General features: G+C 40.6%; 1 protein-coding gene and 1 long non-coding RNA gene across 2 annotated transcripts; both read left to right on the top strand.

Annotated features, from left to right (window-relative positions):
* Window positions 1-1,296: 1,296 nt before the first annotated feature.
* Window positions 1,297-3,173, top strand: LOC130137449 (UPF0496 protein At4g34320-like). Its single transcript, XM_056308760.1, has 2 exons — window positions 1,297-2,268; window positions 2,545-3,173. The coding sequence occupies exons 1-2, from the start codon at window positions 1,790-1,792 to the stop codon at window positions 2,963-2,965; spliced, it is 900 nt and encodes a 299-aa protein (XP_056164735.1). The 5' UTR covers window positions 1,297-1,789; the 3' UTR covers window positions 2,966-3,173.
* A 7,653-nt stretch (window positions 3,174-10,826) lies between these two features.
* LOC130135732 (uncharacterized) lies at window positions 10,827-12,732 on the top strand. The gene is made up of 2 exons (XR_008814977.1): window positions 10,827-11,435; window positions 12,230-12,732. It is a non-coding gene; the product is annotated as an uncharacterized LOC130135732 (long non-coding RNA).
* Window positions 12,733-12,962: the final 230 nt, after the last annotated feature.

Here is a 12,962-nt window from a genome sequence, read left to right on the forward strand (position 1 = left end):
AATTTGAAAATCTATAAAAATCACATGAGAGGTGCTGTCTTGCCTCTCTCTCTCTCTCTCTCTCTCTCTCTCTCTCTCTCTCTCTCTCTCTCTCTCTCTCTCTCTCTCTCTCTCTCTCTCTCTCTCTCTCTCTCTCTCTCTCTCTCTCTCTCTCTCTCTCTCTCTCTCTCTCTCTCTCTCTCTCTCTCTGCAAAAAGCAGCTCATTTAGGTAAGCAAAAATCCAATTTATATTCAATGGTGCAAAAAGAGTTAGCTATCTTGCTTGTTGGATAGTATTCCTGTTATGATTTTAGATCTTGTACAGATTGTGGTATCTTAACTTTCTGTTGATTATCATGCAGGCCAGGTATATGAGAAGGCCCTCATGAATTTTAAAAAATTCATGACCACACTTGATTATCACATTCACCCTAACTCAGAACTCCCTTGTTGCGGTTGAAAATGTATTTATTAGCCCATTTCGATAGGATGACTCTCGGAGAAACCCTAGAAATGATTTCTTTTGGGGCATCTTCATGATCTAAGCACTAGAAAATCACCTAATACATAGGCAAGAGACGGACCCTCATGCTCGGCTGCCCTTTGTTATGTGTTACCCGACGATAATTAACATTTATATTAAACATCGTATAGATTTCATTCGATTCGTTTTTCCATCTGAGTTTACGTTTTAGCCAGCTTGATTACCGGTGTTTGGTGGTCGGTGGATGTGCATATCAGTTTGCGAAGTGAGAATTGAATTGTTCTTAGGGTTATATCAACATTCCAAATGGTAATTTTGTGAGAAATGGCTGTCTTTTTAATTACATGATGATAATAACTTTTGGGATTTTTTGTATGACATTTTCCTCAATTATGAAGATTAGTTTCACCGTGTTTTAGCAGTCATGTCTTGTGTGAAAAGTTCCCACCTTTCTGTTAAAGTGCTATCCAATCCAAAAAATTGTATAGAAAAATATATTTTTCCATATTTATAATAGGAAAAAGAAAAGGTGTACTAGATTTTTAAGTCGTTTTATATTTTTTATTGTTTGGATTTCTCAATCGATGAACTCTTTTTCTCATTCAACGTCGAAAAATTCGTTATAATTTTTCCCTATTTCTGAAAACGATCAAGATAAAACTTTTAATTTTTTCGCGGACCCTTTTTTTATTACCGCTAAGTAATTGCTCCTAAACAAAAAAAAATGTGAGTTTCACGTCGTTTTAGCTACTTAAGTATAGGACATGGATATTGGTAATCTTATTACTCAAGTCATATACTGAAAGTATGTGCTTTTTGCTTATTGAACCAATGGAGCAACCCCAGAATCAAATCATACTCGTATGACATTTTCTTGCATTAAATGTGTCTCTTATTAATGTGAGAATGGAGTGAATCTCATCAAAATTATCTAATTATTGTCCTCAACAGCACATGTGACACGTAAATCATGCATTGTGATTGGTTATGTTCATCAACCTAGATAGACTCGGTTCTCGAATTAGAGTTTCATGTTCTGGTTTTGAGTCTGGATATGACTGCTTGTTTTGGGCCTGTACTGGTTATTTCCTTCCTATTCTATTTAACACGGTCTCGTATCATCGCTTTTGTAATAGTTTGACTTTTGGGACATGCGACGGCCATCTTCTAACATAATTCGGAATTCTTGCCCATGCTCTTCCTTTCAATTTCCTTTTTGCATGCTCTGAAATTCTCTACAGTGCCACAAACTTCTGTGACTGCTTCATTTTTTTTCCTTTTCTGACCCTCTCTTTTCTTAACCTCATGATCTCACCTGAAGGTCGATGGCAAACTCCAACACCAGAAGAAGCCCTCTAGCGGTTCCCTCAATATCAGACGCCAATTACATACCCAAAGTCCAGTACCCAAACGAACTCATCAGCTCGTATGGAGCAGCGTGCGAGTCCGACCCGGATTTGCAAACCTTCAACGCAAACCTCCAACCGAGGACGAACCAAGTCCTCAGCACTCTTGATTCCGGGGCTGATGTCCAAGCTCTCTCACTGGATTCTCTGAAAGAGATAAACGAGTGCCTCTTGGAGATGAACCAGGATGTAGTCAAAGTCATCTTGGATAGCAAGAAAGACTTCTGGAGAAATCAAGAGCTGTTCGAGCTTGTTGAGGACTACTTCAAAGATAGCTTGCACACCCTCGATTTCTGTGCTGCCCTCGAGAATTGCTTGAAGCAAGCGCGCGATGCCCATTTGCAGATTATCGCTGCACTTCATTGCTCCGAAGAAGAAGATGGGGAGGGGTGTTGCAGGTGCATGTATCTCAGTTCTCGAGGAACTTCATTTCGAGCACACGTATCTTAGTATATTGGTTCTTGCTAGCCACTATTTTCATTTATTGGCTAAGTCATTCAATCTCCCCTATTTTCTCTATGCATTTGCATTCAACTTCATATCCTAACATGCCAATGGGAAAGAGTTGATTTCTAGAATTTGATATCCTAACAATATAAGGTTAAGTTGGTAAGGAATATGCATGCTTTTTCTGTTTCACGAGAAACTGATGCAGAGACCTTGGATAAATTTAGTTACTCAAAGATCTTGGAGGAACTGACAAAATTTAAGGAGACCGGATACCCTTTCCCCAAGGAGTTCTTCGAGATCTTTCAGACGATTCACAAGCAACAGAAGTCCGTGCTCAAAAAGTTGTGGATCAAGAAGAAAAAGATTGAGAAGAAGCTCAAGAGCATACAGACGTGGAAGAAAATCTCAACCATGATACTGGTTGCAATTTTCGCAGCCATTCTGATCTGGTCAGTCATGACTCCAGCTGTGGCTGCTACACCAGTCACTGCCGCCCTAGCGGCTGCAACTGCCATTCCCATGGATGCCATTGGCAAGTGGATTGACTCCATTTGGAAGAATTATGAAAATGAACTGAAGGGATGGGAGGAGGTGATCACCTCAATGCAAGTGAGTACTACAAACCTTTTTCCTCCCTTTCTGTAATTACAGTGACGATCCCTGTAATTTCGTCAAACCAAGTCAACATCCATACTTTTCCCTCGAAGTCCTTGCAATTAACATAATGAACATCGTGAGGCTGGCTTGATTTTTATGTAGCTATAATGATGCGAACAATGTCTAGGAGTCCAAAATGTAAGAAACTCTGCAAGAGAAGTCATCGTGATTTACATGAATAATTTCTTACAACTAAAAGCTCGTTGCTCTCGAGCTCCTTAACAAAATCAGAAGCATGATTGACCCTTTGGAGGTACAGACCAGGAGGCTTTTGCAGAAGGCTGATTTTCCAATTGAGGAGGGAGCAGAAGCAGTAAAGCTCGGAATAGCAGACATCAAGAAAAAGCTGAGAGATTTCATGAAGGGGGTTGAAGGACTAAGGAAAACATGCTGACATGTGCAGCCGCAATATCCAGAAATCGAGGATAGAGGTGCTCCAGAGGATTATAAAGCCCCCCACCAATTGCAACGGTGCCCCTATTTTGCTATAGAGAATTGGTGCTAAGTGTTTGTCTTCCTGTGAGGGATGTGCAGTGGACCTCCATTTGCATTGCCTTCTCTCATCACTAAAGCGGAAGACATCAACATTTGGCATTCGATTTATTGAATAATCATAATTAAATGCAGCTTTTGGACAGGAACTCTTCTATTCCTATTTGAATAAGCCCTTGTTTTAGTTTCTCTTATGTATAGTTCCATGTGGTGATTAAACAAGTCCAGATGACTGACATAAAACTGACCTGTTACATGGAAATGGTAAGGTTCAGGTTCTTCCCAAAAGCAGAAGTTAGTAGCTAGGACAGAATGGTTAAATTTTCGTTGAATTGTGTTTAGAGCTCATTATGCTCGTGAGAAATGTCTGTCCCAGTCTGATGAAAGCTGCATAATCCAAATGAAAGACCAGACAGCAGTAGCTCAGCAAAACAAAAATATCTATAGGAAGAAAACGTATCCTGCCTATGTTCCTCATTCGTAAAAGAATACTCCTCAATAAAACTATTTGGTAAATCCAGACATCTAAGGACAAATTTCATGTTGACAAGAATTAATGGAGGAAGAAATTGCAGATGCTGAATTATTCCTGATCAATGCTTGGCAAAATAAACGGAGCAATTGCCTCTAATGCAAATTTATTAAGGTGAGAATACGTTCCACGTTGCTTTCCAAGCAACAAAAAATATACACATAAATAGTCGGTGCTTCCAACTCTCCAAGGAAACACCTCTCTGGCTTCATCAATTTTCTATACTAACAAACTGCAATGTAATTTTACAGAAGAAGTTCCTTGTTTACCAATATTCCAACGCGAAGAATCAGCAAAATTGAGAGAAATCTTTGAATTATGCAGCAAATCAGAAAACACTTACAAAAGTTTCGAGTTCCAGGCCATGGGCTTGTCTCGAAAAATCAACTTCCTAAGTGATTCTCCCATCAATGGACCGACACCATTCAAACACAAGGGGCCTCCTCGTTCCTGGGAACTGTAAAAGGTCCAGGAAATGATCTCTGAGAGGCGTATACCTACATCAAGTGTAAGCGTGTCCATTTTCGCTTTCCCACTTTTGGAGATGTAAAAAGAAAAACACACTTCACTTGTCTCTAAGCTGCCTCTGAGACACTGATACCATGAGTTGCTCTTCTATTTCTAGGAATTCAACCAATTTCTCCAAAGCAACTTTTTATTTGTTGCAAATACAAATGTCTTCTTCCGTGGGAACTTTTTGAATTCTATCCCCAACTTAAGAAATTTCAGGGGATAAGTCCAAATGTAGTCTTTGTTTAATTATTTTACTTGTTTGTTCGCATGCGCTGTGCACAATCGATTCGAGAGATAGGTTTGGACTATTTTTAATAGAGAATGTGGATATAAATTTCAAAGATGTGAATATGTGCTCATAATAATCGGAGATTTGTTAGGTAACCGCGTGGAGATTTTGAAATTTAGTCATTAGTATTGTATAACGTTTTACTTATTCTATATTGAAATGAGATAGAGTTGTTTTGGTCTTATGAAAATGGACATCAAATTTGAAAGTTAGCTTCAATAAAATGTACATATTGGCCTAATCTAAAAACAAAAAATCACGAAATTATACCGGTGAACAAAAATGAGCCCACTTTATATTTGTCACAAGACAAAAGCGGGTACCCTTTCGCGATGGACTGAGATGGCCACCGTCAATTTTTCCTCATCCTAGTGATAGCCGAGGTGGCAAACAGTGTTGACGTGGTGTGCTGACATGGCATTTTTTATTATTAAATTTTAAAAATCAATATTAAGGGTTCTAAAATCAAAAGAAAATATCATCTGTTCAAGAATAAGGGGAAAAGAAGGCCGGCATTGGTCGCCAATGCCAGCGTCGAGTTTGGCGTTGACCACAGCAAAAAGCGAGTGCACTTGGAGCCCTTATGGACTCTAGTGGCCGGCACCGTCGTTGGTAGTCTGCAGAGCCGATGGCTCAAGTCGGGAAGGGATATGAAATTAGGGGAGAGACGTGGCGGTGGAGGAGGGAGGTTGAGTTAGAACTCTAAGTTCAGAGTGGCGGAGGAGGAGGTGACCCCACGATAGTGGCGGAGGAGGTGTACTAGGGTTGGACGCAAGAGACGAATCGTGAGGAGGTTCCGACAAAGCAACTTCTATTTGATTGTAGGAACCCTTTTGCGACAGCCATAAGAGCAGATTGTAAGATAATCAATGGTTTATAATCAATATTTAAAATCTAGATTTCTAAAATTTGGATTGAAATCACATACCTGGTTTAACTAATCTCAGTCTATGCACCAATCAATACAGAGGAATCCACACGAATCCGCGACTAGGTCTTCCTCTCTTATAGGATCTCGATAGATGAACCTAAAATGCTTTAGAAAGAGGATGGGAGACAAGATCATAGCCTATTTTAGTGTGCACTTTAACGGATGGCTATTGTTAGAATACCGGCGTACACCGACCGTCAAATCATATTGTTGTTGTTCCGAATATGTGTTGTGCCCAACATAATATGATCACATAACCGCATTATGGCTATCTAGCAATTTCTCATTTATTTCATTATAATATGTTTGTCACAAACAAAAGTGTTCTACGGTTAACTTTAGCCCATGACCTAACCTCAAATTTTGCTCCAATTTTCTGAAATTCATTAGGTTTGACTTAGAATTGATCAAGAGTTGACTAAACGTTGACCGGACAGATACAAGGCTGGAAACTTAATTTAAACCTAAAAAACAAGTTCTACTCACCAAAATGAATCTTTTGAATCCATATTGCCATCCAAATTCGGCAATTAATTTTTCACTTTTCAGGATTGGTCGATGTTTTTCGCAATGTTCGAAAATGTGTTATTTCTTGACTTTGCTTGCAAATTTGACACTAGGGATCGCAACATCCCAACACAACAAAAATCAGGTCGAACGGATGTCTGATGAAGAAGTAATCATTGGTCAAACTTTTTGATACCCAAAATAAGGGTCCCAAAGAACAAAACAGTACCTAGAATTCTTCTAATCAAAAGAAACTTTCAAACCTCTAAGTTATGGTATAAATAAGTCACCAAAAAGACACCAGGTTAGACGGGAAAAATCTCAGGTATGTGATTTCACGATCTTACCTAAAAATATTGGGCTTGTTGGAAAGCTTTCGATATGAGCATTCAAATGTCACAAAATCACACAAATCGAATGTTGGACGGAGGAATTACAAGCCCATAAAGAGCAAGCCTCAACTCGAAGTAAGCATGGCTCAAGACGAGGCATCGTGCCTTCTCTTGAGGCGGCCACCTCGACCTATAAATATCCCCAATTTTCATTTTTCAGTTGGTGAATCTATTACTTGCCCTTTTGCTCTTGAAATTCTCTTAAGTTGAGTTAGGTGCTCACATTTCTTTTGTTTTCAAGTTTTTTTTCTATCTATATAGTTACCAAAATTCTCGTGCTTTCAACATAAGTCCCAACTCCCTTGTTTTCAAATGTATAGAAAAGATGTGTTGCAGAGCAACATCAAAAGATGCATAAACCGAAGCACAAATAACAAAAGAATGAAAGCAAAATCAAAACCACACAAGACGCAAAATATACTTGAAAACTCAAGACGGGAAAAATCACATGGAGAGAGAGTGGGGTTTCTTTATCTTTGGCAACGAGTACAAGAGTACAATCTAAAAAATAAAAAAACTACTTGGTGAGCCACAAAATTTGAAGATCTAATAAGAAAAAAGGAAGAACAAAGAAGGGAGAGAACGTGGAAAGTAGAGTTAGAGATGTGTTGTGTAACAAATCACTTTTATAGTCCCCCTTCAAAAACCCCGAAAACAAATGTGCATGGTCCAAAATGCCCTTGTTACTAATTTGAAAATCAAAACTCAATAAATCTCCATATTGACTTCAAATCTCCATAAGAGAGTTGTGCCAATTGCCATGAGACCTCTCGCTCTCACCATCAAGAGTGACCACACAAAGCCATCCCTCAAAACCGGCAGAATTGACCAGGCATGCCCCTAAGCCTACGTGAGCGCACTCTATGGATGAAACAAGGGATGAAATGCCACCAACTCCTCCAAGGTAACTAAAATTGTGAAAATGCCAATGAAGTCTAAACAATGCTTGAACTTGGTCAAAGGAACTAGTTTGGTCAACATATTTGCCAAATTATTTGCCATAGGTGCTTTCTTCACCGTAACCATACCCTTAGTAACCTCATCATGCACAAAGTGATACCGGATGTCGATATGTTTTGTTCTCTCATGATACATTGGGTTCTTGGTCAATTGGATTGCACTTTGGTTATCGCAAAAGATAACAAAGGCTCCCTCCTATTTCATCTCAAGCTCTGTAACCAAATGCTTCATCCAAAGAGCTTCATTTGCCGCTTCCATGTACTCTGTTTTGGTGGTAGACAAAGCAACCGTGTCTTGCAAGATTGCTTTCTAACTAACCACAGAACCACCAAGCGTAAAAACATAACCTGTCAAAGATCTCCTTTTGTCGAGATCGCCTGCATATTCAGAATCAATGAAGTCAACAACCAAATGTCCTATAACAAACCTACATGTGAGGTACCTTGAATGTACCGAAGAATCCATTCACGGCTTGCTAGTAAGCTTTACCTGGATGTGCCATATATCTGCTCAGAATACTAACTGCCTGGGAAATGTTTGGACGAGTGCAAAGCATAGCATACATAAGACTACCTACAGCACTAGAATATGGGACTCGAGACATCTCATTTTCCTCTTCTTTGGTTTTAGGCGACAAAGACACCAAAAGCCTAAAATGGGATGCCAAAGGAGTACTTAGCAGTTTGGCATTCTTCATGCCAAAATGCTCAAGCACTCTCTCAGTATACATATTCTACGAATAGCAAAACCTTGCCAAATGGTCTGTCTCTGTGAATCTCCATACCTAGAATCTTTTTGACAACTCTAAGATCCTTCATCTCAAACTCCCTGCTGCCTCTTCAACCATTGTAACTCTAACATGTTCTTCGTTGTAAGAAGCATGTCGTCCACATACAACAACAACAAATAAACAAAAAAAAAGACCATCATGTAATCTCTTATAGTATACACAGATGTCATGCACACTTCGCAAGTGGCTATGACTCAATATAAACCTATCAAACCTCTTGCACCATTGCCGTGGAGATTGCTTGAAACCATACAAAGAGTATTTCAACCTGCAAACATGATCTTCTTTACCCTTAACAACGAATCCATCGGGTTGGGACATATAGATTGTCTCCTCAAACTCGCCATGTAGAAAAGCGGTCTTGACATCAAGTTGCTCAAGTTTTAGATTATAAAATGCCACTTACGCGAGCAATACATAAATGGAATTATGTCTCACAACTGAAGCGAACATTTCATTTCATTGATCCCCTCCTTTTGACTAAAACCCTTAGCTACCAAACGTGCCCCGAATCTTTCATTATCAACCCCTAGGATTCCCTCATTTCTTTTGAAAACCCAATTTCATTTAATAGCTCTTTGCCCTTAGGCAATTTCACAAACTTCCAAGTTTAGTTCTTACGAAGAGACTCCATCTCTTCATTCATTGCAACAAGCCACTTCTCAGATTAAGAACAAATGATAGCTTCACGGAATTTAAAGGTTCTTCAACACCAACCTCTTCAGCAACTGTAAGAGTATACGCTACCAAATCAGCGAAGCCATATCTCTGGCGAGGCTTAATTTGCCATTTAGCCCTACCTGCAGCCAAGGTATAAGGTTGTTCAACTTCTTCTACATCATCCTTGATCGAATTTGAGTCTGGTTGTTCACTGTCACTTTTTGGCTAAATAAGAACATTTTCCAATGTTCTCCGTGGATGCTCCATATGAAACTCTTAATGTTTCTGCAATTCAACCTCTCTCATTCTACATGACTAGGCATGTCTATCCTGCTTTCCTGCATTATCTTCATATGATACTCTCCTATTATTTGTTGCTAGGTTCTCCATGTTATTCACAGAGATGGGTGTCAACCCAAATTACAGAGACTAACACTAGTTGGATTGCTCCTGGAACTTCAAATTTTCCCCCCAAATGGACCAAATTAGAGAACTCCCACCTCTCTTTCAACTGAAATTAGACTAAGAGCACAAAAAAGTGGTGCACAATTTGGCATTTTTGAGCGGCCAGCATTGAGAAATATTATTCTTAAACTTGCATTACAAGCGAGGTAACACGACCCACAAAAGATTTTTATTAAACAGAATAAGAATGACTGAACAAACAGATAAGCGAAGAAAAATAAACTTAACTTTGCTAGGGATTGTGGTTCCGAGGGCAGAAGGAGAGAGGGGGAGGGCATGAATGTCCAACACCATACCACCGATTATCACACCTTCTCTACCATCTCTAAGGCTTAATTGCTCAGCTCTCACTACATTCTTCATCATCAACACCAGAAACAAAAAATTCACGATATCACTGAGCGCCAATTACATCGAACATTTTCCGTAAACAGAAACAAAAGCAGAAATGCAGAGAGAGAGAGAGAGAGAGAGAGAGAGAGAGAGAGCATTCTAAATGGGTGAAGAAGGGAGCTCGCATCAGAAGCTTGTGGTGAAAGATGACGATACAGAGACTGAATCCTCCTCTAAGCTCTGCTTTCCACAACCATCTCTCCCTTGCTCTGTTGCTTAGAACTCGGTACTCACTGTCTCTAGCTTGTCTCATGTGAAGAAGAAGAGATAGAGACAGAGACGGAAAGTGTAGGGTGACCTTTGACGTTAAAAATGTGGCAGTTTTATTGTTAATAACTAAAACTGTAATAGAAATCAGGTACCTTCAAATTTATATAATTAAATAGAAAAGTAAAATTGAACTTATTTTCTCAAATACAACGTAAGATCGGTGAAAGGTAAATAAGATGCAGAGGTAAATAAGATGCAGAACGGAGTTATAATCGACCTGTGCAAGTGGCCAGGGCCTAGAATAGCTTGCACGTCAATAGTACGATTGTCAAAACAGAACCAAAAAACCAAACCGAGATATGAACCGAATTTTCGGTTCGATTCGGTTCGGTTTTCGATTCGGATAATCAAAACTAATCATTATTTTTTTTTCAATTCGGTTTATTTCAGTTCGGTTCAATTTGGATCGACAACAGCGAAGATCGAAGAAAGTAACTCGTGAGAAAAGGATATGAGAGAGAGGGAAAGATGAAGGAATCCCCGGTGGAGGCTAAGGGGGAGCTTGGTGCCTGGGACGGCGAAGTGGCGGAGATCGGAGGGGTAGCTATAGGTAGGGGTGTCAGAATCGAACCGAAAAATCGAACCGAGATACGAACCGAACTGAACCGAAAATTTCATGCATTTTGGTTTGGATAATCAAAATTAACTATTTTTTTTTCAATTCGGTTTATTTCAGTTCGGTTCGGATCAATTCGGATCGAACCGAACTGAAATAGACACTTCGGTTTTAGCCCTAAAAAGCCCTATCTCGCCCAGTCGCCCTCTCTCGCGCTCGCATCTCCCTCTCTCCCTCTCCCTCTCCTCCTCGCCGCTTCGCCTCCGAAATTTGTGACTCCCCCCTCCGGCTCCGGCCCCGCTGCTGCCGCTGCCTCCGACGGCCGCAGCTCCCGCCGGGACCACGGGCCCGAGCCGGGCATTTTCCTCCGCCGGTCCGCTCGACCGAGCCCTACCGAGATGAGATCGCGACCGAGCCTCACCACCGCGACTCTTACTCCGTCGCGGCGCTTTCATTCCTCCGGGGTTACCGAGGTGTCGTCGGCTTGCCGCCGAGTCTTTGACGACCGGACGGAGCTCCCTGTCACTGGTGCCCCATCTCGTGCCGGTTGCTTCCTTTTCCATTCCTCGGTTCCCCGTCGGCGGCGGCGGCTCTTGGTGCAAGGGCACCGGCGGTATCATCCCCATCACCGAAGCTGCAAAAGTACAGAGCCCCGACATCGACCACCTCCGCATCTCCAACTCCCTCTGCTCCGACCCTTCCAAGCGAGTAAGCCCTTCTATCACCCCCTCCTTCTTGATACGTTCTCGCTGATGTAGAGCCGTTCGATCGTCTCCGATATGGTTGTATACTCTGAGGTGTAGGGGTGCTTCTCAATGGAGTGAGGCGAAATGCTACTTTGTCGAGTGTCAAGTAAGCGAGATAATTTGACAGTTGAGTCTGAGATAGGTAGGGTTCGACTGTGCGTCTTGATTGTCAAATTTGAAATTTTTTTTAGTGTAATGACGAAATTCTTTGCTTGCATGTCTTCTCAAGTTAGCAGAAAATTGAGACGCTGGTTTTTTGGTTTTGATCCCATTTCCCGTGTTGTTTGATTAACTAATTTCCACTAAGAGGTGCCTTTGCTTATATAGCCTCCTTGTCTTTGGTGCTGTTTACATTTACCACCATCTCTCTTGTTACTTTACGCTGTGTTATACCCTTTTCTCATACTGTTTTGGGGAGGGTTCATCTTGTAATTTTTGTGGAGTCACTTTGCTGTTCAAGAACTTCAAGTCGATCTGCATTGTACTTTAAGTATTTCAAGTTGTGTTGAAAGCGTTGTCTCTTGAGCATTTGTGCTTTAGTCTTGAGAGACCATCAGAAATTGACAGCTCTCTTTGGAAGTAGAAATGCGTCATTACTTAATTTTTTTTTCTTTGAAATGATACTGATTCATATCTCGTGGCATGTGGTAGCTTCTTTCGCTCTTTCAGTTGGCATTTTCTATTACTTCTAATTTTCATATACTTATTTAATAGCGAATTGTTGTTTCGCTGAATTGAAAAGTGATCTGACTGCAGGTATTGGCGTACTTTTGGTCCTGTACTTTTGCAATCCTGGTTCGACAAAGCTCCGATTTTGTTGCACGATTCCAAAGCTGATTCGCGGCCGTGACAAACCCAGAGAGGCCCAGGACCAGCTTCTCGCCCATCGGTGAGTTCTCAGTTGTCTTCTCTCGGTCAAGTCTTTGATTGGTTTCGCTTCAGCAGTTTTGTCTTCGTGTACATCTCGGCTTTGTATACTCTTCAATAGTACCATTCCGTGTGTGAGGGCGTTTGTTGTTCTGCCCTGTTTTCTTGATCTTCGGTGATGGTTCTTGTGTCCGCTTGGTGGGGGTTTTTGTGGTTTAGAGATTGCGAGTCGGATTGTGAATTTTTTTTTCGAGGACAATGGTTTCGTCTGTGTCTTGCTTCTTGTTATATGGGTGGCCAATAGTTTTCATTTGTTTTAATTGTTCCTCTGTTTTGGAGCTGGATTTTATGTTAACTTGTTCTGATTTAGGCGAAGTGAGGTGTATGCAATCTCTATTACCTTGTGTTTCAAAGATTGCTAACAGCAATGGATTCAAATACTTTTTTGGGGAAAGAATTACCTTCAGAATTTGAATTTCGAATTCTACATCATGTATCTTCCCACTTCTTTGAATCAGCAAAGCATGAGTATATGGCTTATGTCATCTGATTTTCTATTAAGAATCCATGGAAAAGTTTAATTTCTGTTTCCTAACGAAAACATCTTTTATGTCCTTCAATG

The sequence above is a fragment of the Syzygium oleosum genome, unplaced genomic scaffold (assembly GCF_021117445.2).
Source record: "Syzygium oleosum isolate NSW1041296 unplaced genomic scaffold, Sole_v2.1 Sole_v2.02, whole genome shotgun sequence".
Lineage (NCBI taxonomy): Eukaryota > Viridiplantae > Streptophyta > Magnoliopsida > Myrtales > Myrtaceae > Syzygium > Syzygium oleosum.